This window comes from Perissodus microlepis, chromosome 2, assembly GCF_051167445.1.
Source record: "Perissodus microlepis isolate ML-2025 ecotype Zambia chromosome 2, ASM5116744v1, whole genome shotgun sequence".
NCBI lineage: Eukaryota > Metazoa > Chordata > Actinopteri > Cichliformes > Cichlidae > Perissodus > Perissodus microlepis.
Window position 1 is genome coordinate 2,475,549 of NC_140462.1, and position 13,151 is coordinate 2,488,699.

Sequence of the window (13,151 nt, forward strand, 5' to 3'; positions counted from 1 at the left end):
ATTACTTTGAATATGACTGTGTTTTGGATAAAGCAAGTGTCTTGTAGTGGAAAGAGACAAATTATGAGGGACACTTCTAAGGGGAAAAATCCCACAAACCTTAAAGTGCACTTGAAAAACTCACACAAGAAGGCTAAGCTAGCTTACCTTGAGAAGGTAAGGGAGCACACTCAACCCTCATCCCCAGAAAACAGAAGCTAACCCCAGGCAAGGCAGCGTGATGCATCCCGAGACAACAGGACGGGGACATCTACATAACTGTGTGAGTCAATTGCCTTCAAAAAGTTTATCCATTCACTTGAACCAAAATTACGAACACCCGGTGCTGCAAGAGTTAATAGTCTCAATACCCACTTAATTTTTGCAAACACAACTAAAACTATAACTGAAACTAATCAAAACTAAACTGAAACTAAGGATTTTCAAGAAAATAGAAACTAAACTAAACTAGCAAACAATTGGTAAAAACTAATTACAACTGACATAAAATTGAAAATCTGAAGTCAAAACTAAATAAAAATAAAAACGAATGAAAATTGCAAAACTATTAAAACCCTGGTCCAGACTAAGATGGCGTTGGACATCTTAAGGGCGGAAAAGGGTTGGTGTGACCAAGGTGTGGTTTGGCTTGTTGTGTGTATATTTCGAGATGATATGGCTCTGGATGGACCAGTTACCAGGGCATGGAAGGAGGACAGACTCATTAAATGAGGAGAAGGAATTTTCTGGGATTGGAGATCCTCTGGGTGAGTGGTTGACTAAAAGCATGCATAAAATAAAAGCTATTTTTTGTTATGGATTGGTAATAGATTGTTAATTGGCCACATTTACAGCTGTATTGACTTGTTGTGGACGCAGTCTACTTCATGTTTAAGCACTCTAATTAACAGATTGAAAATAGAGACATTAAAGGAAGAATATGCAGCGCCACCCTGTCAGATGCCAGTGACGGTGGGGCTCAGTGATGAATCAGGTGGGCTGCATTCATGGCTGAATCAAAACAAAGTTTCCCCTGCTGTGGTCAGTGAGGGAAAACAGGGGGAAATAAAATTTAAAAACGTTTATGTGTGAAGTTTATAAACGGGATAAAAGTGGGTGTTTTACTGTTATTTTAGCATCAGCATTATTGTTACATCAGAATCATATAACAAGCATTGCGTTAATCATTTATTGAAGCTTTTGACATTACATTAACATTTGTGTTCCGGTGATTGTCATAACCTCAGGTTAATCTTCTATTTACAGGTGTCAGGATAATCGTATGATCTTTCATTGCAGGTGTAACCATGATCATTTTATACATATTGCAGTTTGTTGCTCATTATAGAGTTGTGCTCAAGTTAATAAGGGTTAAAAGCTACAGTCAACGCGATGTTTGGCTGATCTATGGACTGGAGTGACTTCGAGCATAGAAGGCCGCACACGCTTACATAACACTGATATCATGCTTTTCTTTGTAATCTTTTATTCAGTTATATCGTTTGCTAAGTTTTAAGTAGTGGCAGTTGATTAAACGACATTCATTTAATATTACATACCTGATTCAGAGCATTACACACAGATCAATTTAACAAATCTGGAAATCCTTGTAGCTGCAATGTTGGGTCTCCATAAGGGACAGTTGGCTCCAGGAGATAAGTGGGAGTCAGTGCCGGTCCTCGGGAAGGAGAGAATGTTCCTTTGCTGTGTCAAAAGTAGTCAACAAGTTCATATTCAAGTGAAGTTCATATTAATACAGGTTTTGTTTCTTGGCAATTCTGCGGACGTAGGCTATGGGCGGAGCCAGGAGTTGAACAGATCTAACGTGACAATTAAATTGATTTTATTCCCTAACACAGGATGACATGACTGGAGCAACGACACTGGATGGGAGAAAGTCTGATACTTTCTAAGATATACAGGGAGTGCAGAATTATTAGGCAAGTTGTATTTTTGAGGAATAATTTTATTATTGAACAACAACCATGTTCTCAATGAACCCAAAAAACTCATTAATATCAAAGCTGAATGTTTCTGGAAGTAGTTTTTAGTTTGTTTTTAGTTTTAGCTATTTTAGGGGGATATCTGTGTGTGCAGGTGACTATTACTGTGCATAATTATTAGGCAACTTAACAAAAAACAAATATATACCCATTTCAATTATTTATTTTTACCAGTGAAACCAATATAACATCTCCACATTCACAAATATACATTTCTGACATTCAAAAACAAAACAAAAACAAATCAGCGACCAATATAGCCACCTTTCTTTGCAAGGACACTCAAAAGCCTGCCATCCATGGATTCTGTCAGTGTTGTGATCTGTTCACCATCAACATTGCGTGCAGCAGCAACCACAGCCTCCCAGACACTGTTCAGAGAGGTGTACTGTTTTCCCTCCTTGTAAATCTCACATTTGATGATGGACCACAGGTTCTCAATGGGGTTCAGACCAGGTGAACAAGGAGGCCATGTCATTAGTTTTTCTTCTTTTATACCCTTTCTTGCCAGCCACGCTGTGGAGTACTTGGACGCGTGTGATGGAGCATTGTCCTGCATGAAAATCATGTTTTTCTTGAAGGATGCAGACTTCTTCCTGTACCACTGCTTGAAGAAGGTGTCTTCCAGAAACTGGCAGTAGGACTGGGAGTTGAGCTTGACTCCATCCTCAACCCGAAAAGGCCCCACAAGCTCATCTTTGATGATACCAGCCCAAACCAGTACTCCACCTCCACCTTGCTGGCGTCTGAGTCGGACTGGAGCTCTCTGCCCTTTACCAATCCAGCCACGGGCCCATCCATCTGGCCCATCAAGACTCACTCTCATTTCATCAGTCCATAAAACCTTAGAAAAACCAGTCTTGAGATATTTCTTGGCCCAGTCTTGACGTTTCAGCTTGTGTGTCTTGTTCAGTGGTGGTCGTCTTTCAGCCTTTCTTACCTTGGCCATGTCTCTGAGTATTGCACACCTTGTGCTTTTGGGCACTCCAGTGATGTTGCAGCTCTGAAATATGGCCAAACTGGTGGCAAGTGGCATCTTGGCAGCTGCACGCTTGACTTTTCTCAGTTCATGGGCAGTTATTTTGCGCCTTGGTTTTTCCACACGCTTCTTGCGACCCTGTTGACTATTTTGAATGAAACGCTTGATTGTTCGATGATCGCGCTTCAGAAGCTTTGCAATTTTGAGACTGCTGCATCCCTCTGCAAGATATCTCACTATTTTTGACTTTTCTGAGCCTGTCAAGTCCTTCTTTTGACCCATTTTGCCAAAGGAAAGGACGTTGCCTAATAATTATGCACACCTGATATAGGGTGTTGATGTCATTAGACCACACCCCTTCTCATTACAGAGATGCACATCACCTAATATGCTTAATTGGTAGTAGGCTTTCGAGCCTATACAGCTTGGAGTAAGACAACATGCATGGAGAAGATGATGTGGACAAAATACTCATTTGCCTAATAATTCTGCACTCCCTGTAAGGTCACTAACCTTTTCCTTTAATTTTCTAGCTCCGTTGATTTGACACATGGGAATGTGTCAAAAAAGGGGGGAAGTTGAGTTTTGACATCAAACAAGGGTTTATATGAACATTTTTATGACTTCATTTGTGTTTTAATAACTTAGGTATGGTAAAACTTAAGCTAATAGTGACCCGAAAGGTTTCCGGACTTTTTTAGAGAATCAGTGAGAAGCATAAATCATTATTTCCATGTTTAAGCGTTAATCATTAAAATGAACTGAATAGCGTTTAGAAGATAAAAGCCTGTGTTCATGAGAAGCTGAGTACCACACTGGAGAGGAAACCGTGGGACGGTAGGCGGAAGGAAACACATGATTTCTGTGAAAATGGGGGGCAAAGGTTAGAATTAGAAATGGCTAATTTGTTTTTGATGTCTTTTGTTAAAATGAGTGGTTTAATCATTTTCATACACACCTTGCAAATGTGCTTATAATGAGTTGGCACTCGGTCTTTTGAAGGTCATAAGCTTCGTTCGGCGTCATGGTCCGGACTGATATATTGCAGGTATTGACTTTGAGTGCAGAGGGCTAAATGCAAACACGCTTACACACACATAGGATGTGATTAGAATAAGTCCCTGGGACATTCTGAATATTCTAAACCAATTCTGAATCACCAGAAGATCAGTAGATAACAACATCAGATTATTACGGCTGGGCAGAGAGGTGTTTTGGTTTTCTGTCCCTTACAGAGAAAGGAACGGACACCAGACGAGGTCACAGATATACGAGGATCCTTGGCAGCAGGGACAGACACAGTGACTGCCGAGACACCAACTGGGTTCAAATGTCATGGCATTTTGGGCTCCAGCTAGTCACCTCAAAAGGATGGATCCCATAAACACAGCAATGACCATGAAGGGGTTGGCGGAAATCCAGGAACACCAGACCAACGAGGTTCGAGAGGCTCTTGGTCAGAAGGGGGACACGTTCCTGTTCCTTTTTCTGGGGGACACAGTTGTGACCCGAGGATACACAGATCGTTGTTTGAAATCGGGGCAGAATAATCCCCTGATCTGTGCAACGACTGAAGGGTTGTCTAACCCCTGAGGTTGAAGAAAGAAGAGCAGAGGATCACCCGACTGGAAGACACTGGTAGCTGCAGCAATAAAATAAAGGCTAAAAGCTCCTCGGACAGAGGTTCTAGTCTGAGTACGTCTGAAGGGTATAAGGTAGCACCAAAATAAAGCTGTGGGAGAACTGGGGAGTGATGGGAGTGTCATCTGTACCTGCTATTGTTGTAATAATAGTTTTTCTTGCATCTGAACTGCGCAAACACAGAGGTCATCTCACATATGGTTCGCCCAACAGGGGGACAAAGGGCCTCAGGGGTAAGGAGAAGTGAACCCGGCCACACTGGATTACAGGGTGTAGGTGAGCTCTTTATTCTAAAGAGCTCAACAGGGGGAGTGTGGGATTATAATATTATTTTATGCCATGTTAGACCCTTAATTAAAGATTGTGAATTATTATGTAGTTTTAGTTTGCATTATTCTCCTGAATTAGAAGAAGGTGATAACTATTGCATTTGTTAAACTGATTTGCATTACATTAGACTGCTGATTGATTGTGAATGAATGTTGTTGTTTTATGATGCATTATACTGCTGAGTTATAAGAAATAGTGTTCGCAGAAAGTCATCGCCTTATTTGTCTGATTAGAAGAGAACAGAACATACTGGAGTTTTCTGCCCCATCTCAGCAGGAGCAGATAAACAGGGAGCCAAGGTTGTAGCTTAGCCACTGTGTGAGAGAAAGAATGTGAATGTTTAGGCTTTTATGATTAGGTGGGGCCACTAGAGGCTATAAGAGTTTGATCAATGCTCCACCATTTTGAGATCTGATGCTGTCTGCGTACGGTGTCCATCTCCCACGCGTGTGATCATTAAAATCATCGTTTGACTCAACCCGGCCGGACCAGTGTTGTTATTGTGGTTTTTCCTCTTGTATCCATCCCCAATATTTGAATCTGTAACACAACCAAGCTCCAGGTTCTGGACAGACAGCCTCTTAGTTGACTCTAGAATATTTTTGTATACAGAGACGTTCAGGGTCGACCACAAGGCCTGCAGCTGCCGTACAAGCTCAAATTATCGCAGCTCCACCATCATGTTTGACAGTTGATATGAGGTGTTAGTGCTGATATTCTGTGTTTAGTTGTTGTCAGGTGGCGCTGTGCATTATGGTCAAACACCTTCACTTTGGTTTCATCTGTCCACAGGACATTGTTCCAGATACCTTGTGTTTTGTTCAGATTCAACTTTGCAAAGCTAAGCTGTGCTGCCTGGGAAACCTTCCAAACATGTCATACTTGTTCATTCTTTGTCTAATTGTACAGTCGTGAACTTTAACATGTAACATGCTAACTGAGGTGTTTGAGATGTCACGTTTGAGTTTTCTGCAGTTTCTCTGAGCATTGCACCATCTGTGTTATGAAAAATACCGGTGGACTCAGGGAGCAGAACTCACAGAGGCTCAGAGTTGCGGTGAAACAATTTATTTACAGTGAAGGAGATGAATTTTCAAGGGCAGTGTATATACAATAAAATGTGAATGGAGACGCGGAGCCGGGACGTGCAGGTGAGGAGACGCACACTGGTAGGGCACTCAATCGAAGGGAAGAGGAGCAGGAGAATTAGGAGGGTCTTGCCCAAAACCGAGAAAAGCATAAAAGAGACTTTACCGAGAGTTGGAGAGGTTACTTGGTACTGTTTGCCAAAAACCTCCAGAAGGGAAACAAACCAAACAAGGCGACCCGGAGAAACCGAGAGATGAGAGTCCCGGGGAGGAAACAAAACTCCGTACAGTCACCAGCGAAAATAATCTACAGGTTCCAGTAGGCGGGCTGGCAGATTTTCAGGCACTCCAGAAAAGTCAATACTCCGACACTAGTCCTCTGTCGGGCAGCTCCTAAAGAACGCTTCAGAAGAAAGCGTTTGACAGGTAACAGGTGTGCCAGGTTCATTGAACAACCGCCCCGCCTACCTATGCCAAAAAAGGAAACACAAACAAAAACACCGGGCAGCCATAACCCGGCTCCTAACAGTCTGACCTTTGCCGAGACATCCACTCCAGGGAAGACTGGGGAATGTTTTCATGTTTTCCACTTGTAATGGACTTGTTCTTTGTTTCAGAGTGTGTTTTTGTTTAGTTGTTTCTTTTATACATAAGTATATTTACTTAGGAAAATGAAGAAAGGTTAATTGTATTTCAGTAAGTGCAAGTACTGTGTTGTTTTCTTTTTTCAATAAAAATATTTGCAAAAAAACAAAAGCACACATCCTTACAGATCGCTCTTGGGGGTCCCTGATGATCACACAGCTCCATCGTATAACTGACATGAATGTCATGCATTGGCCTACAATAACAAAATGGTCTGATCTGGTAGAATACAGTGAAACTGTCAAATATCACTACTTTTCTTCAAAATGAAATGCTGATATTACAAATTGCATGGTTTTATAGTGCAGTGGCAGAGAGATTAAAAAATGTGGTTTCAGTGGAAGTGAATGGGGCAGTTTTGTCCGCAAAGGTGTCGAGAGGCACTACGCAAAAAATAATAATGCAATCAAATCAATTTTGTTGTCCAAGACTCTACCAATGTCCCACTCCCACAGCATTTATTGTTATTGGGAAAATATTGAGTTTTTTGTGATTTATTTCAATAAATGCTTCAGATGTTTAATCTGGCATTTAAAGGGTTAAAATCCTGAAAACAATTTCAAAAATTGTTCAAAAATCGTTTTTACTCAGCCGTTCTTTCAAATATCTAAAAATGTAAAAAAAAATCTAAAAATTTAAAAAAGAAGATTTCCTGCAAAAATCCACACCTCAGGCTATCACACATGCCTGAGGTGGGCATAAGGGTTAAAGAATCATTGTACATGTCCTGGGCAATATCAGATAAGTAGAAAAAAGCTGAGATGCATTAAAATAACATTAAGGATATTGGGCCGACTTGCTGCTGTCCTCTCAACAACACACGTTTCTGTCACCCACAGTCACAACGACTGCTCTGCCTGCTTTTGCCTGCAGATGTCGCAACTGAGGCACCGAAATCTGAATTTCAATCAGGAACACTGTAACAAATGTCAGCGTCACTTAAACTCAAATTTCTGTTTTTCTTTGAAAATATTTGTTTAAAGTTGTTCTTTATATTTTAATAACACTCTTGTCTCTCGAGAGATAATCTGCTCTGCCTCAAAGGACCAGGCGACAGAAATCTCATGTCGTGTTCAGCAGTAACTCATAAAGTAAAATAACAAGCAATGTAACATATTACATGTTTCAGGAAGTGCATTTAAATATTACAGCTGGTATTGTATTAAAGAAAAAGGTAAAAAATGAAATGATGTGTATCGCACTAATTTATCTGAATACATGCAAGGTAACTTATTGCCATTGCCAATGTTATCTTTTATATCATTCTCTACAGCTTCAGATCAGAACGTAATGTAAGAGAGAACACGAGCATTGATACAAAGTTGATCATATATTGCAGACTTTTGCTCCCAATGGCCAGGTCTTATAAAGCCCATAAGTTCATATGATTGATTCCTTTGCTATGTTGCTTAGAGAACATTGCTCATCCAAATGTTGCAACAGAAACTAAAGAAGAAAAAAAGAAAAAAGCAATGAAAATATGTTCACTGGTTCTAAACAGAAAGGACACAGTGGAGTGCCAGTAGCTCCCATCCCGACAGTCATTGATTATCCACGTGCACAGTGTACAGCCTGAACTGAACTGTCGTTTGGTTGAAAATGAAATGCTTTTAATCATTAACTGCATAAAATATCATTGTAATTACATGCCATTAAAAAAATCTTACTTTTTTAAAGAAAACATTTTCTTACATGCAAAAATAAATAAATTATCACAAGCACAATAATCTCAAATAAAAATAAGTCATAGATACAGCCCAAACTAAGGCATAAAATAAACCTTTAATAAGCCTTTACTCTGTCTACTTGGAATGTGTTCTTGCATGAGCAGGAGATAAGAAATAGATAGAAAGCCGCTGATCACAGTATGTTGACATATTATAGCAAATATGTTAACTGTTTTCAAATATGCAGCAACACAGACACACACAGAAGAGAGAGACAGACAATCAGCCTCTATCACTCTGGAATTTTCTTATTCAGTTGTTTCACAGAATGTCTTGTTTAAGTTGGATGCACGTCCAGAAATCTCTGTGTGTGTGTGTGTGTGTGTGTGTGTGTGTGTGTGTGTATGCCCGTGCAGGCAGCTGACCCTGGCATGAAGAGGGCCACTGTGTGAAACCACAGAGAAACCATTCTTCACTGCGACACACACATTACACACTCGCAGCCATCCACTCCCTCCCCCTTCTCTAACTCCTTAATTTGTCACATTCACCAAGACACACAAGCGCACAGCACAGAGGGAGCAAGAGAGTCACTTGCCATCTCTCATTCTCTTACACAGAAGTCTAGCGTAGTCTTTCTGTTTCTCCCCAGCACATACACAGTGACTGTGTCCCACCAAGTAATGACCCTTATTTCACCATCCTGAGTCAATCGCTGCTTCAGTCAAGAGACTAAAATGTAAAGCACAATTCCTCCAATACATTTTACACTTAGAAAAACAATTATGTGTGTTAATTAACTAAATAGAGTCAAGGGATACATTTTTTTGTAGCGTCATGATGTGTCATAAACTCTAAGAAACTCACTACCTTCACCAAAGCCTCATCAGAAAAGCAAGGTATGCCAAATGACACAAGTAATGACTGAAAATATGTATCAACAGCTAACTAAGTGGTGGTTGATAATTTGAAATATTTATGTAAAACTGTTGTTCTTATGTATGGAAGGAGATCAGGAGCCATCTGTAAACCACAGTGTTGGCTCTCATGGTTTGGGGTGGCAATTCAGTCAGTGGTTGTTGGGCATCTTGTCAAAACCGATGAAAACTACAAAAAATGTCGTTTTGATCCACCGTGCAACTCCATCTGGAAAGTGTCTGATTTGCAACAGCTTCATTTTTACTTTTTAAGGAAATGACAAGTTTGCATGAAGCTGAATCCACACTGGAAGCGATTCGCTCCTCACCCGTGGCTTTGAAGCTGACAGCTGCTTACCTGCACATGGTGAAGGTTTACCTGCCCACATTGCCTGGCAGCAGTTGCACGTAATTCCTTGAAGACGCTAGAGGTTTTTATTCACTGCCAGTGCTGAAGTAGCTTAAGAGAGTAATTGTAGTTACTTGTTAGAGTTACTTATATCCTGTTTGTGCATTTTTTGCACACGTTTTAATAAAACACTACATTTATGGCTCATTTTCCAAACAAAAATATAAAGAAATGAGGTTTTCACAATTTCTTTTAAGGCATATGCACCCTTCACATATTTACCTTTTTTTTAGTTTGTCATTAGTATTATTAAAGGGAAATTGAATCAAAAGCCCAAATTTGATTTTTGCATTTCATACACTTATGTATGAATAGCAATGAACTAAAAAGAATATTTTATGATATATTATTTAATCCTATTTTACCTATACCAATTATGAACCTAGTTTTTTTCACTAGAAACTTAAATTGGACAGTAGGTCCTGACATAGAAATGTGGATACATTACATTACACTACATGTTAATTTAGGCTTTATTATAACGGCATTTGTTAATCACAGGTTGAGTCTTTAGTCATGACACTGTGTGGTAAATCAGCCATTCAGGTGTATAAGGATCACCACCCTCATCCATGGAAAACCTGCTGCATATACTTTAAAGACACATTCCTTACCAGTTTTCCCATTTCTGTAGCAGCATTAAGAGTGAAATTACTTGGTATTAATTAGAATTATTACTTACAAATGTGCTACTCTCATAATTACATCTTAAAGTATGTGCTATGAAAATGGTCTGTTGCTACTAGCAACAGAGCTACTGCTAGTTGTATCAAACTTTCAAGGTTCAAGGGTGAGTTAACCTACTAATGCATTACATCCTAATGTATAGCAAAATGAATAATAATATGCAGCAAACTCACCGTGTCCCTTAGAGTAAAGAGTAGAGTAGTATAGAGTAGTATGTATGTATTAGTAGTAGTAGTAGTAGTATGTATTTATTTAAAAATTGTGAGGTAAGCAAAAGTTCCTTCTCACAGACAAGGTCTTGTTGAGTGACTTTTTCACTCTGCCGTTCTTTAGATTAAAAAAAAAAAAAAAAAAAAAAACCCTCCTCGGTAGAAAAACTAAATGGTGCTGGCGACATTGCGACAGTGTATAACCACAAAAACGTCATGGTTGTCAGAGTAAGATTTATGCCAGATATTGAAATATAAATTGCTATCAATTTAGCATACTGTAAATAAGATATATTCATAACATATCTATGATATGTTTTATCTGTCTCAAAAAGTAACAATAAAGACTTTACACAAAGAAAAATCGCAGTCTGGAAAGATAGAATAAGAAAGACACTTATTGTGAAAGGTGCACCCGGATGTTGCGTGTTTTCGGCGACTAGCTTGGTGAAGCTAAACTTCAGAATGGACCCGACTAGAGAAAAGCCCGTTAGTGCGTAGCGTTGGGAGACAAACTCTGACCGTCCATGTCTTGTTTACACATATCAGCACACTGACAAAGTTTCTGACAGCAATGTCGAGAGAAAACACCACCCGAAGTTTGGACAGCATAGACCTCGCTGCTTTGAGAGTAAGTAAAGAAACCTTGCTTCTTTTTTCTGTATCTACATATAAACGGTAATGTTAAACAGTGCGGGATGTGGTGGGTGTTGCTTGAAAACTTAACGGTACTTTCAAGCTGCAACTGAGTAATCAAACAGTGATTGGTTTTTTGTGCCTCGTCTAACGGTCGGTACTCGCTACTATTCTTCACTGTTACACAAACTCAGTGTGCTTTAACTTGGCGTGTAAATATAGCGTGTCGTGTGCCACGGTGCCTCCTGTCTGCTCTGTGTCCTGTTTGGTGTTAACTTTACAAGCTGCACTGTTTACACAAGGTTTCTCCCGGTGTAGACTTGCCGAAAAGTTAGTGTGCAACAATGCAACAAGTGACCACTGAAATAAACAGAGTTTGTTTAATGTTTAAGATGCAGTCCAAGTAGCGCACGGCGTGTTTTTTTCCCCCAACTGTAATGTTTAGTTGCTACTTTACTGTGGCCTCATGCTGCTTAGTCGTTTGCCTGTGTGACTACAAACATTTGATATGACATTAGGTGTGATGATGTTTCTGTAGCCACTCAGGCCGTGACCTAAACATAAGCCGTATTTAGCCAGTGTCACTGTTCTGTTTTTGTTCTGTATTTATTCCTCATTTTTGCGTAGGGAAACAAAGAAATGTAACTTAAGTGTTTTACAGCCTTCATCAAACTGTAAAATTAACGCACCATCCTCCACTAACAGCCAAACTGATTTTGTTCTGATACAAATTGGTGCAGTCTCATCTTCAGCTCAAACTCTCATCTACATTTGCAGTCCCACTTCTTCAGTCCCCATCCAAGCATAACTTTGAGTTGTACCCTCAGCTCTGAGCAATGAAACTGTTTTTCATAGTTTTGCTTGGCACTAGCCTGTTGCATTTTGACTTTGCTGTAATGTCGCATTTCCTATACACTATGTTGCTTCACTCGAGAACAAACATGCTTGGATTTCTCAGCATGTTGCTGTTATTTTTAATAACAATTTATTTATTTGTATTTTTTTAGGATCCAGCTGGGATCTTTGAGCTAGTTGAAGTAGTTGGCAATGGAACCTACGGTCAGGTGTACAAGGTGAGTACTGCCATGATGCGTTGCTGCACATTGTAACATCAACAGGCACATGAAAGTGTCATATGTAGTGCTTTAAATCTAAACATTGTTTAAATGACAGCAAAAGTAGCTTCCTGTTGCAGTCTTTACCTTACAAGCTAATGCGAAGCTAAACATGTAGCAGCTGTTGGCATATGCAGACTCATGGTGTTACGGTTGTAAAACGTCATTTCTGGTAAAAGTTGCAACAGCTACTTCCAGTTAATTAGGAGGGAAAAAAAGATACTTTTGTTTACTGAAATATCCTTTAACACACACACACACACACACACACACACACACCCGTGCAACTAGAGCGTCTTTTAAAGGCCCTGGGTGGGGCTCACTTCCTTATCGCAGTATCTGTTTATATATGTGTGAGTGAGTGGTTTGTGGTTGTAGGAGGTGTTTAGTCTTATTTAGGCTTCTGCAGCTGGTTGTGCCCTATTTTCACACGAGTTTGCTAAACCACTAAAGCTGATGCTTTACCAGCTGCACTGTTTGCTACACCTTTGTGGGTTAGTTTCATCTTTGAGCAACTGAGAGCTTCCTGGGTGAAAAATTATTGTGGTTGAGGCCGTTTCGGAGGGGTCAAGTCATGAATGCCTATCTACCTGCACTATAACAAACAGAAATGTTTGCATGATTTCAGATTAGACATAAGCAGTGTTTCCACTACTTAGACCTTGTGTGGTAGGAGCTGGGTAGATTTTTATTGTTTTGTTGTCATCAATCTAGGAGAATAACACCAGTCAGCTCACTCCAACTTCAGTCCTATGTCTTGTTTCCTCACCAGTGAGCTTAGCTGACAGATTGTTGTGGAGGCTGTTCTCAGCATCATTCTGATGCTTCTCCTGAGTGGTAAGATGA

The 13,151-nt window shown here is 39.9% G+C and overlaps 1 protein-coding gene across 4 annotated transcripts in view; it reads left to right on the plus strand.

The window, feature by feature from the left end:
* Positions 1-11,009: 11,009 nt before the first annotated feature.
* The window catches only part of LOC146391997 (mitogen-activated protein kinase kinase kinase kinase 4), a 57,726-nt gene continuing 55,584 nt past the window's right edge, over positions 11,010-13,151 (plus strand). For 2 of the 4 annotated variants that reach the window (XM_084940020.1, XM_084940028.1), the window contains exons 1-2: positions 11,010-11,185; positions 12,198-12,263. In XM_084940020.1, coding sequence (XP_084796146.1) covers positions 11,129-11,185; positions 12,198-12,263 — 123 coding nt within the window. In that variant the 5' untranslated portion in view covers positions 11,010-11,128. The remainder of the gene's footprint in view (positions 11,186-12,197; positions 12,264-13,151) is intronic. The other 2 variants (XM_084940038.1, XM_084940046.1) reach the window with 2 other exon arrangements.